Source organism: Corvus hawaiiensis, chromosome 2 (assembly GCF_020740725.1).
Source record: "Corvus hawaiiensis isolate bCorHaw1 chromosome 2, bCorHaw1.pri.cur, whole genome shotgun sequence".
In the NCBI taxonomy this organism is placed as follows: domain Eukaryota; kingdom Metazoa; phylum Chordata; class Aves; order Passeriformes; family Corvidae; genus Corvus; species Corvus hawaiiensis.
This window is the reverse complement of record NC_063214.1, coordinates 47020608-47044293: the sequence shown is the minus strand read 5'-3', so window position 1 is coordinate 47044293 and position 23686 is coordinate 47020608. Positions and strand designations below refer to the sequence as shown.

The window sequence follows — 23686 nt, the reverse complement described above, 5'->3', positions numbered from 1 at the left end:
CGAAAGAATAGAAAACTTATTAAAATCTCTGCGCACTGTGGTAAAACAAGGGATATTGCACTTCTCCTGATCTAGTATATTGGCAAGGGGGGACTGACAAAACACTGAATCCTTAAAAACCCTGGAAAAAAATATATTTGAGAGAACCACCAAGAGCTTTTTCCTTCTCTTTTAATGCTCACATAATATTCAGCATAAAGCAACTGGAATCCTGGTGACTGCATGACTCCAGAGCATTTTGAAAAAAACAGCCATCAGAAGAATTCTAAAATATTGGCAACTGCAGCATTATCAGTCACAATGCAGATAATGGTTTTCTGATTGCACAAATCAATTTTCATCACTAGTAGCAATTAAGACTGCTATAGTAGACTATAGCACAGACTATAGTAGACTATGTACAATACTGCAAGCAACACATTCCAAGAATATAAACAGGTGGGGGATGCTGAGAAAACACAACCGCTTAATTTAAAACTAAATACCACTACTTGCTGCATGAGGATGTCATCAAAACACATCTGACAGACTGCCCCTACTCATCAGCCAATTAACTCATTCTTAAGTTCACATCTGAGATATGGAGCAAAGTAGAATTCCTGCATCTGAAGTCTATAATCTAAGAAAGTTTTAAACATGTAAGGAAAGCTGCAAAGCAGCTCAGAGTACTACTGGAACAAACCAAGGTGCAAAATAAACAAGTTTGAGGAGTCTGATACAGCTTACTTGTGAAATGCAATCATCTGCACAGTATTTATATGTGGATACAATATTGCTGCTATCAAGAATTTCTCTTGCTTCTTTCCAGCGCCATGAGATACTTCTCTCTCTCAAGGAAGATAGTAGCAGAGTTCTATAAGCTACGAACACCTGCGACCTTGCAGAGCTTTGTTTATGGTACAGTAGAAAAATATTTTGACAATGGATGTTTTAGGATTTTAGCCAATCACCCCAGGGGGTGGCTGATCCTTTGACCAATTAAACTATGAAGAAAAAAGTCTATAAAAGAGTTTGTAAAATAATTAAATAAATATTGATTTATCTTGCTGCACAATTCCTGCCTGTTGGATCTCTCCTCCCTACCACTGGGGGATACCATAATATTTATATAGATAGAATTGAGGAATGTGAATACACCTGGCTTTTTACAACAGAACAGAAAAAGACCTCTCAATCCAGAGAGAATACCCACTTTCTAAATAAATGCTTTGTGCAAAAGCTGCTATAAGCCTCAGGTCATTATGTCTGCATTAGTTGGAGTTTTCCACTTCTTCAGGATTATGGGCAGAGGCAAAAAAGACGGTGAAGATCTTAAGAAGTTCAGTTCTAGGCAACTCTTCTGTACTGTGTTCACTATGGCATCAAAGGACTATGGTGAGCCAAAGGCAAGAAGAACTCCACACTAATAAACACCAACTTGCTGCTCCGAACATGTATGGAGCACAGCAAATGAGCCTGGAGTAACAGCTTTAAATTCTGTGCTTTAGAGGGAGAGAAGTTTCAAATACTGGCTACTAAACACTATTAATGAGTAACACAGAGTAGACAAACAAATGAAGTATCATTACAATTCATTTCATATAGTGGTCTGTTTACTAAGATGAAAATGCTCAAAGAAAGGTTTATAACATTTTAGAACAGCTTTATTTATTTATTTCATACTGGTGGATATACTGCTCCAGCACTGTCTGTTGCCTCTTACTCCTTGGCCTGAGTCAGGAGGGGGCAAGCAATGTTTCATGTTCCGCTCAGACAGAGACTATTGAGGAGGGTGTTAAATCAGTGAAGAAACTGAACAAGAAATTTTGGAAGCCAAGAAGAAATTTACATATAAATTCCAAATCATAATGAAGTGGCTAGTTACATTTAAACTGTACACTTGCCACCTTTTCAAGAGACCACATGCAAAAATGAAGTGATTACATACTGAAGGACAGTGATCACAAAGCTACACCCCAGTGCTTTCTTCTTCCCCATTTAAGTTTACAGAACACAGTGATACACAGTTACAATGAAAATATTCCCTAAATGCTGAAATGGACGTCTGAAGCTCAGCTGGAAAGGTCTTTGCCCTTGAATATCTGTGCTTGCACTTTACAGTACACTAAGAGCTCTTCTCTGGGTTCTTGCACACCTACTGTTTTCCTAGATACATGCCTGGAATTGGAGTATGTTGCCTCAATTGATAAAGTGTGTATTCAAACAAAAAAATGCATATTGCCTTTTCTACTGGGGCTTAATCATTAGCCTCAGAAAAGCATCTGTGCAACAAGACCAGCAGAGCTCTTGAATGGCTTTCCCTGTGCTTCACCACACTGCCATATGCAGGCAGGAACCTGACGGTGGAATCCTGCTCTTAATACCCACAGAGACAGGCAAAGAGTAAAAATGAAGCAAAGTAATATATACCTCCCTTGCTCAAAAGAGGGGTGGATCTGAAGCAGTGTCTCAAGTAAACACTCAGTTGTTTGTTGAGCCCCATCCAAGGGCTTGGGTGGAACAGCACCAAAGCATTCCTCAATTCTACAACTACCAAGAGTTATTTGCAACTAACTATGATACAAATAAATGATTACAAACTCACATAATTCAAGAGGAAGAGTGAAATGCATACTTATTTCAATTTGCAATTTTCATAGCCTAAGCTTTCAATAAGAAAACCTGTTTCTTTTCCCCCAAAAATGCCAAAATATGGTTGATTACGAAATAAATAAAATTGTATAGTCTTTAACACATTGAAAGCTCCGAAGCTCAGCAGTTGTCTCCAAAGCCCCTGTTCCAATGCTATCAAACTTACACAGACATTCTAAAAACAAAAGGTTTTCCTGAAGAACAACGAATTAAACAGTGCCATCCTCCTGGAGACTACTGGAGAAATTTCATCAGTATTGCCCTAGAAATTTAAAACAATCATTTACAGTCAAGTAAGACAATAACCTTTGTGCTCCCTAACATGCCAAAAATCCTGTTACTCTGCTCTTAAAAATCCATATTATATCTTTCATCAAAAGCTCCCCTAGAACTGCAACCCAACAAAATTAGAAAAACAAAACAACAAAAGTTTGAAGAATAAAGAAACTTCCTCTCCAAAAGAAGCACCATAAATGTGCAAGTGAACACAAAACAAGGAATAAGGTATAGGTATATCAGGAACAGTAATGAAGATGCACTTGTGTTGATGCACTGTGCATCCACCTCGTCCCAGCTGACCTTAGGGAATAAGAAGAGTATTTGCAAGGTCCACAGTCCCACTACTACACTTCTGTGCCAGGACTATGAAGAAATTACCTCAGTGACTGGTAAAACATCAGCTTTGGTATGTAGAGCAACAAACTCTCACCACATACTACATATGATTAAAAATACCAGTTGTGAACATTATACTCACAAAACTCAATTGCTATAGCCATGGTCAATTAGTTTAAATGGTCAATGTGATAAATATATTTGAAATCCTCAGTGTGCTGTTGGCTGCAATGAGAAGGTTTACAGAAGCATGGGTAATCGGCAAATCAATCCATCAGAATCCTTACTTGTAACTTGTTCAGGGTCACAACACTGAAATATTGGTTTACTCATATAAATTCTTAATTGCAGAAAAGACAGGACTTATTACAACTTTACTTAAAACAATTTAATTGTTATATTAACTGGAATCAATATGTTATTTTCAAAAAAGCAAAATACAGGTAACATTTCCATACAGGCATATAATACCCATTTTCATATATTAAATATTGTAGAATACTTTGATTTTTAAAAATGTTTCAGCACACAAGTAGTTCAGAATCAGCAATTCATTTTCCATTTCATGACTTGACTTTGAAATGAAATTACTAAATTAGCAGGTTAAGATGTCGATATCCCAAATCACTCTGTATTCACAGAGCCTCTCACGGAAATTCAAAACACTCAAACCTTGCATTGAATAAATAAAGCTACTTACAGCTTTTGGATGTACATACAGAATACAAGAGTTAACAGGCCAAAACTACTTCTAAACTAAGGTTAATGAGATTGTTTTCGGCAAGAAGTTTGACATATTAAAAGGGATCAAATTGACATGGTGATTTCAGTTGTAAGCTCCCCACACCAAACACCCTGGAAGATTTTGTAGATGAACAGAAGTACTATTACCTTATTTTTTGCTGTTCTTTGTAGTTTTCAGAATCAAAAATAATTATTGATTAAGAATAAGATTTAGTCCTTTGCAGTGATTGTGAAACAGCAGTGACAAGACATAGCCTGCCCTGAGGCTACACCAGCACAACACAACTCTCTCCTCCTTACAAAAAATAGACTCTACAATCTCAACATCCTCCAGACCATCAGAATGATCTAGCCCTGAAACCCTGCTCCAGCTCCAGAAATCACAGGGAGATTAAAAAATGCGTCCTCAACACCATCCATGAAAGGGTCATGAGAAGTGATCCAGAACAATGCATCATCATCATTAACCACCAGTTAATCAGGCATCCCAGGAGACTTTCACAAGAATACTCAGTTACCCCAGTGATCAAGGGGATTTGGGGACCTGGATTCACAGGAGGCACAGACCAAATTCCTCCTTCGCTCCTGTAAACCTCTTTTCCACACTGAAATTACAGTTCACATTCACACTGAATCCAGTGTCTAAGCACAAGCCATTGGCTAGATCTCAAGCAAAGGGAAATTCAAGGCAGAAGCAAAGGTAATATAAACCCAGTAACTACAGGAATGATCCACAATGGATGAAGAATTTTCACAATATTCTGAAGTGTCTATTTCATTGAGTGGATTATTAGTCACAGCTGCCCAAGGGACCTGACTTCCCCTTTCCCGTTTTAAATTTTTCCACATGGTGCAAAGATTTCTTGAGCTACGTTTGGCAAGTGTATCCCAAATCCCACGGGGGTGCTGGAGATTAAAACAAAATGGTGGGTTTAAGCATTTTTCTGGTTAAAATCTCAATAGAGCATGGTACAAGGCACAGAAAAAAGAATGCTATATTGAGCATTATAGCTTGCAGTGATGTGATACAGGCAGGTACTGATGCCTGAATATGCCATATCTGAAAGTATATGCCTCCTGCTCACCCCCATGTGTTTTGTAGATGTGCTCACAGTATAAAGATTCATTGTGACTGAAAAATATTAAATTATCTATAAAGTATATGTATTTATATATAGGCAAACACTAATTCCTGTAGGAATAGCAAAATATATGAGGGAGAGAACAGGAGAGAAAAGGAGGAGAGAAGCTGAAGTATATTTATTATCCTGCTGTTGATATTTTAATGTTTTACAATTATTCAGCAAGCATTCATTCCCAAGAAAAAGCCCCTGACAACCGAGCTCTTGGATTTTTTCCACAAGTCAGTTTTCCAGCTCGGTAAGAATCCCCATCCTCAATTTTGTCCAGTGAAAATAGGGAAAAACATCTCAGTAAGGAGTAAGTGTTCAAGCTGGATTTCTCCAAGTTTTCACTAGGCTACAATTTCTTACAGATCTTTGATAAACAGCCTCTGCTCTTCTAGTCAGAGCTTTTTCAGGTTTTTGTTTTGCTTTGGACACCAGCATGGTGTAACTGCTATAGGACTGCCAAAACCTGACTCGATGCACCAAACTGCCGTGACTGAGCAAGTTTTACCTCCTGACACTGCTTTACAGATGATGTCCAAACTATTTCTAGCAGATAGCAACGCCTTCTTTTAGGGACTAGTTATCACTTCTTGCACATTGCTGGGAGCTGATAGTTGAGGATCACTTTGCACAGTGTTGGGCAGGGAACAGCACCTTCTCCTGACTCCTGCTCTGCTCCCCCACCTTGAAGCACAGACCTCTTCAGCTGCTCCTGGAAAATTCCTTTCCTATAAAAACAATTGTCTTTAAAAGAAATCAAAACCTTCCTCACTTCATAATTCTCAGCACATCAGTAGGCCATCAGGGTAGCAAAAGACTAAAATCACTAATGGAGAAATACAGTCCTGTTTAGCTTCATTGCAGCTAACAGTAGCTAGCAGGGCTAGGACCTTTAAATGCTGGCTGAAACCCAGAAGTCCTTTATGTAGACTAAGAAATCAGTATGTGCAGATTCCAGAAGAAAAAGTGAAAAGCCGTGAGCACAGGGATGTCCTGCTTGGGGCCAGGGGCTGGCTTCACCAAGTAATACCCAGCTCCTGTCTAGGAGTAGCTGTCGCTGCTGCTGCTGCTCAGTGCTTTACTTCTTGCTCAAAAGACTACTTCTTGCCTAATTTTCTCCAGACTACCTTCAAGTAAACAGTATCAAAATTTGTTTGAGGGTTTGTGAGCTGTAATTTAATCAGTACTGAGTCAAGAAAAAATACGTGCTTTTTTCATCTTAAAACATTGCATTTGTGAATATCACATCAAATTCTCATAAAATGGGAGACAATTGAATACCTTATGATAAAAAAAAACCAAAACCCTAAATTTCCATTTTTTCTTCAGTAAGAATATATGAGAAGACTTCTTTTATTTGTTTTCACAGTCTTTTGCATGAAAATTTAATTAATGGCCATAAATCCCTAGAAATACTTTCTCCAAAGCATCTTTAAAAGTCTTCACTTCTTACTCAGTTTATTTATTGCATGGAGATTTATCCAAGGTGGAGTCAATAACACTGCAGCTACCCACTCATCTAATCTCCTGCTCAGGCACACTCAGCAGAGCGTGCCAGAATTTGGTTAGTCAATTCCAGTTGCAGCAAGCCTAGCCTGTCCCAGCATGACAAAGACTGAGTAAAATCTTCCCTGCAATTGCTCCTGCAGCACCAGAGGAAAAGGCAGGATGTCCTTCTCTCCTGTGATCTGCCCCCCCCCCAATTTCCCAAAGAATTATTATTTAACGCTAAGAATGGTAAAGTAAATCTCTGTTTTGGTCATGTCAGACCCAGTGGGCTGTGTACTAGTGAAAGACAGCAAACAAGACTTTGTAATCCAAGGAGTTTGTAACCTGAGGGAGACAGTTAATAAAACAAACAAGGGATAAAGCAGATAGACGTGAAAAACAAATTACGACCACAGCTGCTTTGAAGTGACTGGCTACTCGTAATTGTTGATCTAGTCCTTTTCTCCAGCTGCTAAACTGCATTAACATGGCTAAAAATACCTTTTCCACTTATTTTGGCTCTCCTTATTGCTTTCCCTTTTAAGAAAACATTACTAATTACCAAAGGAGTAGCATATGGCAGAGTAAGTGGGTCACAAGCCATATTATGAAAGCACTAGTGAAAATGTTAACATTTTTTGAACTCCTGACTTAGGGAGCATATATTTTCTAAACTGGTTTATGTTCCAGTAGTTTCTGTGTTTTACTGTTATCCTCCTTCTTTATTCCCCTGGGTATCTTGTAGGAGCTGCTTGAGTCATATCCCACTCAGACTGTGGAGGGCTTCAACTACTACGGCTTCATCTCTAAGATCCTGTGAAGCAGGGGGTGTTCTTAATTAATTCCAGCAGACAGAAACTGGCACCTTTATCTACTGTCTACTGCTCCCTTCCACTTCCAGGCATGAACAGCCCAGGTCCAAGCTGGCATGCTTTCCCAGCTGAAGCGCTTTCCCCGAAATGAGCCACACTGAAAATGACAGGACTCAGCTGCACAGAGTTCTGGCAAGAAAAGCCTCTAAACAACAGTAAAAGCCCAACAGTTTTCATCAAGGAGGCATGTCAGCTCCTGAGGCTTGCACCTTCTTGTAGAGAGTGAGCTAAGCGCTTCAGGAATAAAATGAAGTCAAAGCAATAGCAGGTTTGCACAGCTGGTACCTTCAAGGAGAGCATGTGCCAATCTCACATCAGACCAGCACTAGTAAATCAGCTTCCCAAGTGCAAGTGTTCCACAGAAGAGAGACAGAGGTGCATAAAATTGTGGGCTTGGGGCTAAGGCTCCACATTTAACCCATACCATGCCCACGGACACACAACCCCACACACAGACAAATCATTCCTCAACAGGGATCAACTGCATTCACTTTCCAGTAGGATAAACAGATTCATTCGCTTGGCCAAGAATAGGACAGGAGATGTACATCAGCAAGCATATCATTTTGAAAGAAATAGATTTCTTTCCCCAGCTGCTGAATAGCATTTTATTCCTTAAAAAGAGGCAAAATTAACAAGCAGTATTCATGAATGTGATACAGCCTGATTTGATCAATGTTTTCTCCCTTTATTAAGATGTTTGTTAATTATTCATTCCATAATTTTCCTAAAATGCTTGCTAAATATATTAAAAAGTATACATCTTTATACATTCAATTACAGGCAGAAAATTTCTATTGCTTGATTGGGGAGCCATGATGCCAACAGCTCTCATAGCTTGCCATCTTTGAAGGCAGAATCATACTTAAAACTTAGTATAACTAGGCTTTTCATCTGAAACTGTAATTACTTTCCACTTCAGAGCTACACAATGAAGCATCTTCCTATGCTTAAGCCTCCCAGAGCACAGCCAGCTTGCAAAAATCAGACAAAGAACATTATCAATTTTCTCAACAGAGTAAGATATTTGCCAACTGCCAAGAAGAAACTGTAACTATTCATGTGTAGCAAAAGTAGATGCAGTGTGAGAAACAACATCACTATGTCCATATTCCAGAAAATCACTGCAGCTGAATGAAACCTGTTTATCACAAATCAAGCAACATGAAAATCTAGAACAGCCTCTAGGAAATTAGTAACGTACATCTGAAGAAAAGGATAATCAAGGTGTTGTTTGTGGTAATGAGGGGAAGGAACAAACTTCAATATAAATACTTGCTATTTAAAAAAGAGTTCAGCAGAAAAAGGTTAAAGTGAGATTTGACACACAAAAAAAATAATCTCACTGCCTGCAAATTATAAGCATGACCCAAGTATTCAGAGAGAAAAATGGCATCAGCACTGCAGCTGAAATTGCAACTCACCTGATATACAAAACAGAGGCTGAAATTCCAAAAGGCTTCCATACATTTTATACACACACAAACATATATATTCATGCTTTCTCAGTATCCTTCCACACCAAGTTATTACAACCACATCAGAGCAAGGGAGTAAGAAAAGACAAGCAAACAGAAAATGCCTTTAAAGAGCCATTCATCACAACACTGCTTATTAAAGAAAGGAATGAAACAATTTTAAACAGATTACAGTTTCAATCCCTCAACCAGCAGCTTGATCGAAACAACAAAAACCCTTACCTGTGCGTTCTTATTCCTGGCTTCTCTCCTTGCTGCTTTTTCTTTCAGCCTCTTCTCCTGAAACAAACAAAATGTATGGTTTTAAAGCAAACTCCTGCGGGTTTTTTTTTTCTTTTAATATTTTAAGATTAATGTTGAGCCATCTAGATATTTTTAACGCATATATGTTAGACTGGTGGTATTCACCCTACATGTTACTGATGAAAACAATAAATGAAATGAGATCTGAACGAGATACTATTCATTCTTCTTGCTCTTAAAGGAAATCCTAAAACTACAAGAATGATTCAAGCTCGTATTTTATCTTTATCAAGACTTGTTACTCCTAAAGGAATAATGCAGGCTGAGTAATTTAACAGAGTTAGTATTTGTCTGTTAAATAAGGTCATTACAATGGCACTAAGAGATCCAATTTTTCTTATTTCTCAGTGACTTAAAATGAAATCAAATCCACTTAACAAACTAAAATGAAAATTTTCCTAACTTCAGAATTGCTAAAGTAACTGGAGACTGAAAGCTAAAACATCTTCCCCCTTTCATATCTCCATTACTAACAAACGCTTTACAAAAGCACTTGCTTAGTAATTGCATCGATTCAGAAACCATAACAAAGTTCTCTTCACCAAAGAGATTCTGCTACAGGAAAATGACCTAAATGCAGAGCTAAAACTCATCTAAAGCTGCCTGATAGATCTGTCAGTATACAGAAGTGCCCAAGATATTTTAATTCAAATTACATTTATTGCTGCTTCTTTTGTTTATTCTTACACCAACTGAAGTAGTATCTCTAATTTAGACTGTCAGGTCCTTGCAATTGAACATCCTTTAAACTCTTTATTACATGAGGAAAGGACAGAAACTCAGGTGAGAGCATATCCCCTAGAAAAGCACACGGCTCCCTCTTCTTGTTTTAGTGATGCTGATGACATTGGTATTGAGACTCTTTTATGCTAGCATAAAAATGTTTCTGATATACAACTCAGTTTCCCTGAGCAATATAGGCCATCCTGGCATCAGCACATTTAGAGTCGAGTCCACATAAAAAGAGACATTAACATCAGTCCAGGGTCAGCACTTCAGCACACGGAAGGCTGAAGACCACTTACATATCAGCTCACTTACGGGAGTAAGGAGAAAGCTACAGCTTCAGCACTCCTGGTGCCATTTCATCACAATGATGCTGCTAAAACATATCGGTAGGTATCACACAAAGTTGTTTGGAAAAGCAGCATTTGACTGCAGACATGAGAAAAGGGGAACACAGCCACCAAGACTGTTCAAAATTGGTGTCTAAATTCAGGGACTTTTGAGACATTTGTGAGGTACATGCCATTTTCTTTTCTCCCAGTTGCCCAAACTGCAGAAGTCTTAGCTTATTTTCAAAGTCCTTTTCGGTGTAAGTCAACCTCTTCACTCCGAATCAAAATGAAACAATTCCCCAATGCTTTGTGCAAAGTTGCCTGACTCAAACACCTCAGTACACTCTGAGTTACATGCCAGGGCCTTTAATGCATGCTGTGAAACAAAATAAACCAAAAAAAAAACCAAAACAAACAAACAAACCAACCAAAAAAAAAAAAACAACAAAAAAAAAACCAAAAAACAACCAACCAAAGCCACCACCACTGCACCACTGTAGACAAATACAACACAGCTGTCTTATTATTTCAGATTTTTTAAAGTATGAAAAAGAAAAAAAAAAAAAAAAAAATTTCCTTTAAGGCCACAAGGGCATCATATGGGACTACAAAAGCCACCAACCAGGTCCAAGTACTGTCTGGTCCACATGCAATTTCTCCAACAAAGTAGATCTATGCATCATGGCCAGAACATGATCATCCATCTTACGATTCCTTCTCTCCCAAGTCAAATTTAAATTAATTTCTGCTCACTTTTACTTATGCTTTTTTAATTATTTATTTAAGTTTTCCATTTCTTCCATGTTAAGTGGTTTAGCTGCACATTCTCCACTCTTTGGGGTAACCACTGGCGTTCCCTCATTTTTCTACTAAAACTGTGATAATATTCAAACTTTACCCCTGCAAAACTGACAGAGAACAGAACTAGAAAGTAATACACCAGATGTTACTAAGCAGCTTTTGACTTGGACAGTCTAGAAAATTTTGGATATAAAAATTCTGTGGTGTATGAAATATCAGTGTTTAAACTACAGCTACAGGCTTAAGCAAATATAGCAGCAAAATTCCTGCTAAAGGGATTTATAGCTGAGCACTGAGAAGACAGCTATGAAAGCAGAAGATTGACATAAGGACACAGAAGAGGAGTACACAGACAGCATAATATACTTTAGTCTCCAAAGAACAGTAAAGAGACAAAAAGATTCTAAAGTTAATAGGTCCAGAGACTGAAATAAGGCGCTCAAGAGAAAAACAGGACAGAGAAGCAATCACCAGGAGATGCTGTCAAGACCTCCTTTTTTTTTCCCAAGCACGGGAGAAAGAGGGTTTGGATCCTTGCCAAAGAAAAACAACAACAGATTTTGCAGAAGGTGCATGTGTGTTGGCACTGAGCTGTAGTTAGGAGTGCATTTCAGAAGCCAATGTCCTAATCAGGCCTGCTTCTGCTGTTTCACATGAACACACTCCCAACAACACCGGGCATTCACAGGGTCACAGGATGACTCCAACTGGACAGAACATCAGGGGGTCCCTGGTCCAACCTGCTGCTCACGGAAGAGTCAGCCCTGAGGTGAGGTCATGCTGCACAGGGCCTCATCCAGCCATGTCAAAATCCCAAGGCTGGGAGAGTGCCCATCATCTCTGGTCAGCCTGTGCCACAGCCTGACTGTCCTCACACAGAAACACTTCCCCACACATCCATGCTGAATCTCTTGTTTTAACTTACAGCCATTGTCAGAGGTTTTGGTCCATTTAATTTTTGACATGTTAATTTATTAATCAGAACACTCAAGAGAAAAGCCATGTAGAAATTTCAGCATATTCCATAGATGTATTTACAAACCAGGTTCTGCTCTGATAAAAATATATAAATACAACTCACTGTACATCAAATTTCCACAAACACACACTGGCTAGTATTATATTCCTTTCATTTAGTTTTTCATTAATGGTATTATACAGCTCAGAGACCTTCTTGGTCAGCTTTTAAAATCTACTGCAAATTATCTTTTTTTCCTCCACACTTACACAGCTACTAAAAAGGATGGTTATAACCTCAGTAATCACAGGGATGAAAATTTTTCGTCATCATCATGTAATATAGCTAAATCACTTGGCTTTAAAGAAGAGTTACAAACCTTCTACCTTTTCTGCACTAGAACTGACAACAGAACCAGCTCTGCCTAAAAGGAGCCCAAACCATGGATAAAGCTATGCCTAATACATGGAAGAACTACTCGCTGTTCTTAACTATGAAGTTAAGAAGTCTGCCACTCTCTTCTTTTCACATTTAATTTCCCCCTCCTTTTACTGTTGGGTTTTAAAACAAAAACTCATACCCCATTTAATTCTTAAAGCTCCAACACAAATAAATATTCTAGCAGCTACATTCCATTTTCTCAACTTGAGACAAAAAATAATGGCAGCTCTCTCTAGCTGGTGAGGTCACGAATGTGTGAAAGACACATAAATACAGAGCTTAAATCCCAAGTTTTTAGTTAGAAAAAAATTAAGTCCAGCAATTTTGAGAGTTCTTCCCTCCCAAAGGAAATCCCCTCTTCCTTAGACTCTCTTCTTTCTACATTTAAGAGTGCGTTTTACATTGTTCAGAGGGTTTACTGCAATATAAAAAAAATACAGCATTTATTTCCATGTATTATGAATAGTTCTGTTTCATACAGTAATTTTTCTTTTAGCTTTTTAATTTGTAAAAAATTTGTACAATAAAAGTCCCCTTTCTTTCTTTTAAAGAATGTATGCATAGGTCAGATTTACATTAAATAAATTCTTTTAGCTGGTGATAGGCTGCAGTTTTTCCACCCTAAAATTTCACTGACCTCTTCTATTTGCTTACCTGAAGGCAAATAAAAGTTTCACTCAACACAACTAATGTATATTACTGCATATTTAGCTCTGAGAGCATTAAAAAAGCCTGTGGAAAATCTATTTCCTGTAAAAATTTCATGCTCATCTGAGTCCTCTGAAGTCTTTTTATTTAAATACTCAAGAACTCCCTCAGGTTTTGATCCATCATTTTTACACTAGAATTTTAATAACTATTCCTTTACATACTGATGCCATAATTTGGAGCTACCAATCTATTCTATTAAACAGCTGAGGTAATGGTTCTTTACAGGTGACCAAGGTCTGGAACAAATGACTCCCTTGCCTGGAAAAATCTGGCTGTCATTTGCAAACACATGTTGGTCAATACTGGTACCTGACACCATGTCTTGCTATCTGACTGTCTCCTGTTATTTCAGGGGGACGTAGCCAAGGTCAGTCAATTGTGCTGCAGCAAACACACAAAGAGCCGTTCAAAAGTTCACAGCAGCTCTCATATATTAGCATTGCCATAGTCAAGAGCTGGTTTCCACCCACATTTTAAAAGCACAAATGTGCTCTGAAAACTGACTTAGTAAACATGTTTCTCACATTTGTCTTCTCCAAGATTTCACACCAAGCTTGAATTGTTCACATGCCCATGGCCGTTGCTACATTTATATTGCTATGTAGCTTAACATTTCTCATTACAGAGATTAGCAAACCATCTACACGCAAGCATTTCTCCAACCACCAAAACAAACCAACATTTCTAACCCAAAGATAAAACTGAATCAATTATTAGTATGTCTTTGAATATTATTTTTAAAAATTATATCTGGAAATTAAATACAAAATTGGTTTCTATTAAATAAGCAAATCTTAATACCTTCAGGAAAAAAGCAAAAACTTTTTTATTGTTTTGTGTTTGTTTTGTTGGTTTTCTTAAATCTCAATGTTTGGCTTTAGAAACCTATTAAATAATCTCTTCAAGCAACAGACTATATAAACATAATTATGTAAGCCTCATCTGTAAAGCTGATGTTTACTGTAGAGGCAGGGAAACTGAAACACCTAGTAATCACTGATTTAAGGCAACATACAGTAGGCATCAAAAGCATGTGAAAAACAGCACAGGGACAGTCTTAAGCATTGGTAAAAGTCTTACAGGCAGTGGAAAAAAGGCATTCTCATTAAAAAGAAGAAAACAGAAGCTAGCAGAAACTGACCCTTAAAAGGACATTCTTGGAACAAAACCAACACAGGAAACCAGTGGACAAAACTCAAAATTATTCCTTTCCCACTTAGACCTGAACACACCAAGTATGTTTTAAGGATAGAAAAGTTTTTCTTAAGTTTTTAAGTAAGTTGGTTTAAACATATGTATATGGATGAGAGGCTGGACATGAGCTGCCAATGTGCCCTCACAGCCCAGAGAGCCAGAGGTGTCCTGGGCTGCATCCAAAGCAGCGTGGGCAGCAGGGCCAGGGAGGGGATTCTGCCCCTCTGCTCTGCTCTGGTGAGACCCCACCTGCAGTGCTGCATCCAGCTCTGGGGTCCCAGCACAGGGAGGACACGGAGCTGTTGGAGCGAGTCCAGAGGAGGGACACCAGGGTTAGAGGGACAGAGCACCTCTCCTATGAAGACAGGCTGAGAGAGTTGGGGCTGTTCAGCCCAGAGAAGAGAAGGCTCTGGGGAGACCTAACTGTGGCCTTCCAGTAAGTCAGCTGGAAAGGAACTTTTTACAATGGCATGTAGTGGGCAGGACAAGGAATAAAGGTTTTAAACTGAAGGAGAGTAAGTTTAGACTAAATATTAAAAAGAAATTCTATACTATGAGAGTGGTGAGACCGAACCTACATGTACACAAATACATACAGTGAGAGATAAAGATAACACTAATTCAAAATACAGTTTCAACAGAATTAGATCATGAATGAAGTTAGTTAACACTCTTTAAAAGTAATGTTTCAAGCTAAAATCTTAACAACAAACCAACGGAAGTTAAACTGCAAACCACGCTAATATATTCTACAGAAAAGCAGAGGAAAAAGGGCAATGATGCCCTTCATCTGATTTTGTGGCTGCTTTAGGTTTTAAACGGATGATGCCATTTAAGAGTGGAAAATTCATTATCTGTAGAGGTCACAGACTCTTGAGCTGTCTTAATGCAGCCTCCCATAAGGAAATACCCAGCTCAAACACCAGGTCTGAGAGAAGGCAAAAGAACCTCACATGTATCTGTGCCTGCTCATGCAGGCACCCAGCAGTACCCAGATCCTCAACAAGCAAAGGCTGCAGCACCTGTCAGAAGCTGCAAGGTTGCCTCACAGAGCCATGACAGATAGAGGTCAGTTGTTCAAGTACATCCTCCAGCAGGACAAGCAGCCTGGCATGGAAGCTCCTTTACAGCACTAGGGTGTGTAAAGGCTCACTTCAAGGTTATGCCTGAACTACTTCAGCCTCCACCCACAGCTGCGTTTTCCTGGCACTCATCTGATTACTGTGTACATAAACCAGTTGGTCAGACCCTGGTGCTAGTAACACCAAGGTTGTGGGTTCAACCGCCATGTAGGCCATTCACTGCAGAGTGGGATTCAATAGTCCTTTGTGGGTCCCTCTCAACTCAGAATATTCTGTCATCTGTGATCTCATTTTCTTATTCTTCACATCAGTAAGATGAGGTCAAGAACTCTGATTTTGCTGCAAGACTCTTAGAAAACACCCAAGGACACTTCAAGCTCTAAGTGTGGCCCATTCAGCTGTTGAAGTGAAAGATAAACAAGCAAGCCCTTGTCTCCACTGGCACCACAGGGAGACCAGATGGATGCTGCTGCTAAGGCTGAAATGGGATGCTTGTCAATCTGTTTCTCAGTGTCCATCCCCCTTATCTTAACAGCTCTGCATCCAGAGCAGAATAGCAGCATTGCCTGCACACAGAAGCTATGGAAGGGCTTGGATAGGCTTTCTAACAAAGTAATACTCTCTGACTTATTTTTACACATCTCTCCACCTATACTTTTCTTTGCCATTCAGCTGAACACTCCTCTCAGCAGTAACCTCCTTCCCTTTATATTTTGCTCCTACGCTGGCATACTCTTAACGTGAGAGAATTTTATCATTCTCACCCAGCAGCACATTAAACCAACTGTACACATGGTAATCTGACAAATTCCACCTCAAAGTGCAGGACTATTCAGGTGCTTTACTTAATAAAGAGCATAATCCTGCACTGCAATTTCCTACCCTTCAGATTATTTCCTTGGAAATATGATGCAACCTTTCTCCAGAATTAATCTAATGATTGATTTTCAAACTAAAAATACTGGTTTTCATGGGAGCATTTATCTTCAACCATATTGAATGCCTTGTGTTATATATATAATATATTTTATATATATATATATATATATATATTTTTTTTTTTTTTTTTTTTTTAATTTTATAAAATAAAGAAAATCCCTGGGGAATCTTTTCCATTTCTGGAGCATGGTATATGGTATTCAGTGATTTATTACAGTACACTACAACTTTCAGAATTATTTTATAAAACTACAACCAAACACATTTAAAATCCTAAGTACTCTGTCATCAACAGAAATCACTTGCAAAAGCAGGGAGCCTAGAGCTCCATCTGAATGGGGCTGCCAAAGGAAGGAGTAAGTCATAGAGTGCTTTCCCCAAGAGCTTTCCCAACCCAGCCATGGCTCAGCCAAGGGATGGGGTGAGGACTATGGCAGGAGCCAGAGGTTGGAGAGAGATAAAGGCTACAGCGTTAGACCAGGAAGAAAACTCCAAGGAATGCAGTGTGGCACAAGATACATGGGTGGCAGGGACACCTTGAACGTAAAAACGTGATTTGTAATGACATCCTCTTATGACTGAGACAAAGACAAGAAGGAGAAAAAGTAATAAAGTATGAAATACACTAACCCTAATGAGCAGTAAGGCAGACAGTAACAAAAGATGTGAACTCATAAGTCACTGACAGATGAACACTAAAGGAACCACACAAGCACAACCTTGGGAAGGTTCACACAGAATTTTGTAACTGGTAAGAAAAAGAGAAAACAGGTTATCTGTGTTTATCAGCCTCATGGGAAAGAGCAAAGTTAAAATGGAATATTGGAAAGGCATTATGAGACTGTGCAGAAAGACTAGCACATGGAAAAACCCAAGGTCAGTGACTACACAAGGGCCCTATGATGTAGGTATGAAATTAGACATATTTAGGGTCCACTCTCCTATTTAATGTATTGGTGAGTGTGCTTATCAATCAAGGGAGTGAGATCTTAGTTCTGCTGGTAAACATCAGCTCTTATCAGCCAACAAGAAGAAAAAGCTTGTGCTGCCTGTGCTGTGCATGTTTATGTGAGTGCAGCCTCTCTTGTCTCTGTGGATAGCCACGAACTGAGTCTTGTGTGTGACCCTCTGTGCAATACACGTGCAGGGGGCTCATTCTGCAGCCTGGAACAGCAGCAGGCTTCATAAAAAACACCTGCAGATGAAACCGCCTGAGTTCAAACCCAAGGGATTTGGCTTCCCTTACCAGTCTGCGATCTTCCATTTGCAAAAATGAATTTTAATCCGAATTCAATATTCTCTTCATGAAACTGAAAGCTCTTTATTTTATGATAGTCTTTACATAAAGTCTGGTACAAAGAATTTTCTCTTTTAGCCTTGGAAACAGTTAATAGAGTAATAATATTTGGGAGAGCAAACACACAAAGGGCGAAACATCGCAGTGTTTCCTCCTCATTAAAACTATGCACTATGCCACTAACAAATGCATTTAGGGTACAGGAGACAAACCAAAGAGAGGTATTCTGTTCCAGTACAGTTTCTAAAATAGTTCTGTATTTTCTACTGAATTAAGAATGGCATAAGTAAAACTTTGAGAACATATAACCCTAAACTTCAAGTGGTACAAATCAAGATCATGTCAGTGGCACAAGGGCCACAAAATATCTCCAGATTCCTTTGAGCAATACCAGTATCACTGGAAGACTGTGCAAGGAGTCTCAAAAATACAAAGTATATATTACATTTAAAATACAGACTTGTGGAACAGTGCAGTACCTTCTGAAAGATCCCCCCTGTCACCCACAGTCTAACTGAGTCATCCCTCTATAAATATGTTTGTTTAACTTCTTCCAGGGAGTTATAGAATTACTGCATCTTGCAGTATCAGACCCCTGAAGAGAGACTCAGTTTGTTTGCTACTAATACTGCCCAAATGAAATTGTATTTAAAAAAATACTTCTAGCCATCTTCTCACATTGATGATTAAAAATTCACAGCATATCTTACTTGTGGGAAAGAGAGGTAAGAAATAAAGGTCCTATTCATTTTTCCTTCAGCACCAATGGGTATTTTTCTGAGCTTGAGTTAGTACAGGGAAAGAGAGGTTACTAAGAAGTGAGATGAATCCGTCTCTGCCACTATTTTCTTCCTAACAAAACTATGTTTTCAGTTGAAAACTTGAAAAATGGAGCTCCAAAACATGTTCTGAATAGTTTATTCACTTCTCCCTTCATTGTTGTTTACCACGTTTTACACATTTCAAATGGCTTTCATCAAATAGCCATCATTAAGGCAGAATTCTTTTCACGTTATCTTGATCAGTCTTACTGTCCTTTCCTTGTGCTCAACCACTAAAATTTACTTTGCTTCCAAAACTTCAGTAAGCATTAATTACACAACAATTATACCTCAGTTTTATTTACTTTTATCAATCTGATTTTCAGTTTTTCCATATTTGCAGAGGAAGGAGAGGAGAATAAAATGTGAGACTCATGAAGGAAACCTAATTATAGTGTAGATGCTTTGCAAGTTGCCACAAGCCTTAAGGCGCTGCAACACACAACTCATCTAATCCGAGCATCTCATGAATGCATCAGAACATTTTTCTGATCATACAGGAGACTGTGCTCATTTAAATTACATTCACAAATGGATTTAAAATCAGTGGCCTGTGGATACTTTCTGAATAGTTTTGTTCTTCATCAGAAACAGTTTTGCAAGGAAAGTTCATAATAAACTTACATGCCCTGCTCCCCTGAAAAAAAAAAAGCTGCTTTTGGGATGTTTTGATTTTAAGAAGTTCACTCTTTTCTCCCAGAGACCTCTAATCTTCAAGATTTTACTGAGGAAACCATAAGAAAGGGATTCTCAATTGAAGATGACCTATAAAAGTACAAGCTTTATGAAAACACTTCTTTTTCTACATCCCTTCACTATCTAAATCAAAACCTGAACTCACCTGCCAGATAAAAGAACCTCGATGAATTAACATCTGCTTTTATAGCATTCTGTAAATTGTTTTGTTATTGTAAGTCACCATTTCAAAGCCAATGTAGAGACTTCAGGTATTAACACACATTCAGCTTGAGGGGACTTCTTGATTACACGTACCTAAATGTGTATCAGACTGCTATATTTGATTTATACAGAATGAAAATGCATTTGTCTCTAGTGGTCTGCTAATTTATTTGTGTAATAATTTTAAAAGATTTAGCATGTTTCAAAAATTGATTTAAAGAAAAAAAGAACTAGTGCCACACACACCAGGAAACTACACCAGGTATCAGCTGCAGTAGGAAGAAAAGGAATTAAGAAGAGGAAATAAGAATCAAGATACCTTTGAAACTTGAAAGAAGTGAAGGGACAGAAGAAAGTTAAATTGATGAAAATGTTAAGCAAATGTCTTGAACAAATCTGAAGCAAAAGCAGAAAGATTTAGCCATGGCTTTTACAAAAAGCTACTAAAAAGAGTTGTAGGAGAATTCAGCAGCCAAGGTGGAAAATCAAGAAACAGAGAGTTGTCACATTGGATACTGGAACATTTGTCGAATGGACAAAGATCTACAGCAGTCTGCTTGCAGGAGGGAAATTTAAACAAAGATGGGAATGAAATAATTAGCATTACTGCAGAAAGGACAGGTCAGACCACAGAGTTCATGTTATGACATGATGTATTTTGGTTCACAGTGAAGCATGGAGGATTTAAAAAGAAGCAAGGACAGTCACAAGTGATGGATAAGACTTTGTATAAAGGGTTCTGCTGAATGCCAGCAAAGGGATATATAAGAGGGGATTGCAGTATGTGACTTTAAAAAGCTCCTCTTTCAATGACCCAAGAAATGGCACTAAGACACCCACACACAAAATCTGAAGTCATGAAAATAAAGTCTCCTAGTCTTTTTATTGCTCTCAAATCCCTTAGTGGTAAGACACTTCAATATTCCTCTTTTAGGTTTCACTCTCTCCCTCCAAATGAGGGTAAGAAATAACTTAGACCACTTGCCTGTCAGACTTACATAAACAACCTAACCTTTAATAGCAAATTCAATGATCAGGCACCTGACCAAGCTTCTGCAGTACAGTCATGACACAAGGACTTGCATAGTTCTTCTTCTTCCATATCATTGAAATGTAAGCCAAAGATTCAAACTCAACTAGTATCTGCTACTGAGTGATTGTTATCTTTTGGGAAGGGAAACTTTATGAGGTGGGAGAATTTTTAAATACCCTTGGGAAGTCACTGTGGAAATGGCCACGTAACTCACTTCTACTGTGAGGCAGTTCAGATTTTCCCCTGGCATTCTTTTGTTAATTAAGGACTGATGATTTGTCCCATTAACAATTCAATAAATTCCAAAAACATTAGTGAAAAAACAATGACTGAAGTGGCTAAAATAATGTTTATCTATGACACTTATCTATGATTTCTGAATTATGCTATAGAATGCCTCCCTACAGTGCAAATTTTAAAAATTACACATTTTCTGGTAATGGAAAAATTGAGTATTATCTTTCCCACCTAGTAACAATGTAGCCTCTTCATGAATCACTGGAAGAAGGCATCTTCTGATCACTGGACCAGCTTAACATGACCCAAGAGAAAGGAGATGTGCCTGTCTCTCCTTGGATGAGACAAAAGAGCAGGGCTCAGCATATTTTCCCTATCATTACTACTACAGCTATTTCCTAAGTAGCAACAGTTGACTGTCAAGAACCCCAGACAAAAAGGATGACTTAGTAATAAGGAAGAGCAAGAGAATCAATCTGTATGTCAGCCTTACCTTATATAGCCTGTATTAATTAATACATGAAATGAATTGGTATCCTGAATGCCTTTTGTAGTGAGAAGTTCATCTTTAACTACAAGGTTGGTGAGACAACAGGAAGGCAGATGAGGTTCCTACCTATCACCTTCCTGCCCCTTCTTTCCTTTCAAGTTTCATCTCATTTAAATTTGTATGTCAGGATTCTAAACTGTTTTAAGACTATTTCAAAAATTACAATCTGGTAACTGAATACTTCGTTATGTAGAGAGAATTTACATATGAAGTATTTTTCACCTCAAATTGTAAAGTCTCAAATAAAAAATCTGAACAATGTCAGTTGTGCAATGACTGGATGGCAGCCCTTAATACTAGACAATCATTTCACAGGATGTCAAACAGAGATGATTTTTTTTTTAAATCTATTTCCTTCTTCTTTACATACTATCATTTATTTCTTTTATTTCATAAAGGATAATAGGTGGAATGTGAAAAACACTCATGCGCTAAGCTACAAGAAACTTCACATATAACACTTTCCGTAATTACAAAAAAATCCCATGACACTGATGTGGTCAGTCTGTTAATTTTGCCTGACTCAGTTCTGAAAAGAGGCATTCTCTTTTCATAGTATCTCCACAGTTGAAATATTTTTTTCAATGCAGGTAAGTATCTGGTCAACATCAATTGTTCTCCTCAGCACTACAACAATGAAGCTGTTTTAACAGACCAAGAGATGAAGTATTTTATCACTGAAGTCTGATGTCAAACCTACAACAGCATCACTCAAAAGATATGAATTTTCTAATGAATAACAGATTGATTGCAAAGTCATAGAATCAATCTCTCCTTCCTTGTTTATTAAGTGTATCCTTGAAATCTGATTGCATTGTTTTCTGTAAACGTGACTCTGATTTCACTTAGAGCACAGCAAACATTATTTCTTTTCACCTCCTATCAAATGCAACACTTTGCTAAAGAAGAGGTGAGATTTTTTGTATTTGTCAAGTGACTGCAACAGGACTACAGGAAAAGACTTTCAAATTAAATGTGTGAAGTATGCTTTGACATTAGCTGGAATACTTCATAGCAAAACCATAGCTTGAAGCTTTCATAAATCCCTTCCAAATTATTTTGTTCAAATACAAACCTTCAGAAACACTAGGAGATCTAGTACTAACTACTATCAGTGGAAAGTCAAATTGAATGAAGTCAGCATTTACAAAGCAGGACAATACAACAATGCTTTCTAACACTTTGGAAATTTGAAGCTTTGAGTATAAATTTGGCCTTAAACAACATATAGTCCTGGGATCTTACAGGTACCCATTATCTGGAGAATTCCATACCCATCTCACAACACCTAAAAGAATGACCCCTGAACTCAAAGACATACAGCTGTGTTCTATAGGACAGGTACACAGCAAGGTCAGAAAAACCTGCTTTGGCCCATGACAAATAATACAGAAGCAGTTTGAAAACTTGTGGTCTGCAACTTAAAAGTTGCACCAGAGAAGCCAGACTTCAGATACCGATCTTTTCAAGTTACCGCCAAAATCATAAGACATAATTTGAGTAATTCATTAAGTAAATTCTGATAGCCCTAACAACACCAACACAAAAAGTTAACACTTTGGCCTAGCTGAAATGTAGTACTAAATGTTGAGCAAGTGGTAGTCTGAAGACATCTCACAGACAGTACATCACTGTCAGCATTTGTTAGAGCACATATCCATATACTACTTTCTTTTTGTGAAACAAACCCTTCCACTGAACACTGCTTAAAAAAAAAGATACTCCTACGAAACTCAACAAATTTTGAAGTTGTAAATAAAACTCTACTGTTACCAACATTTATACTGAATAAGGCTTTGTGCTATCCAGCTACTTACATCAGAACAGTTTTCCTGTAAACAATGTAGTCCTGAAAAAAACTTAAGAATTTAAATGAACTTGTTCTACACTTCTTTCACAATGTATTTAAGTACCTTTCCTCACTGAGCAATCCACAGCACAGTATTTCTGTACTTCAGTAATTGAGGTAGAAATCAACTTACCCTATGTTTTTCCTTTACTTTCTTCCTGTATTCTTCTTTGTCAAATTTGTCTTCTTCACGCAGTATTTCTTTCGCTTTATCTAGGTTGATACCACTGGCATCATCTTCCTCATCTGCTTGCGCCAAATTGGATTTTTGCACAGGTGGCCACTGCTGCACTAACTGAATTAGAGATGCCAGCAAGAAAAATAATGGTTAGAATCATTTTTCCACATCACACTTTTGGTGCCCCAAATATTCCAATACAGACTAAATAAAAAGGTCATCTGCAAAGGAAACAAACTAACAAGACTTCTGGACAACAGAAACTTAGAGACCTTATTTAACATCACAATCAGTTAAAATTACTATTTGAAAGTAGTGTCTCCATCATATCACATTACTGTTTAGTGGATTCACTTGAATCTCTTCCCTTATTTTG

The 23686-nt window shown here is 38.0% G+C and overlaps 1 protein-coding gene across 1 annotated transcript in view; it reads right to left on the bottom strand.

The window, feature by feature from the left end:
* The window catches only part of DDX10 (DEAD-box helicase 10), a 163554-nt gene that overhangs the window by 39077 nt on the left and 100791 nt on the right, over positions 1-23686 (bottom strand). Inside the window, exons 15-16 of the mRNA XM_048294748.1 lie at positions 23266-23427; positions 9181-9237 (exon numbers count right to left, since the gene is read on the bottom strand). Coding sequence (XP_048150705.1) covers positions 9181-9237; positions 23266-23427 — 219 coding nt within the window. The remainder of the gene's footprint in view (positions 1-9180; positions 9238-23265; positions 23428-23686) is intronic.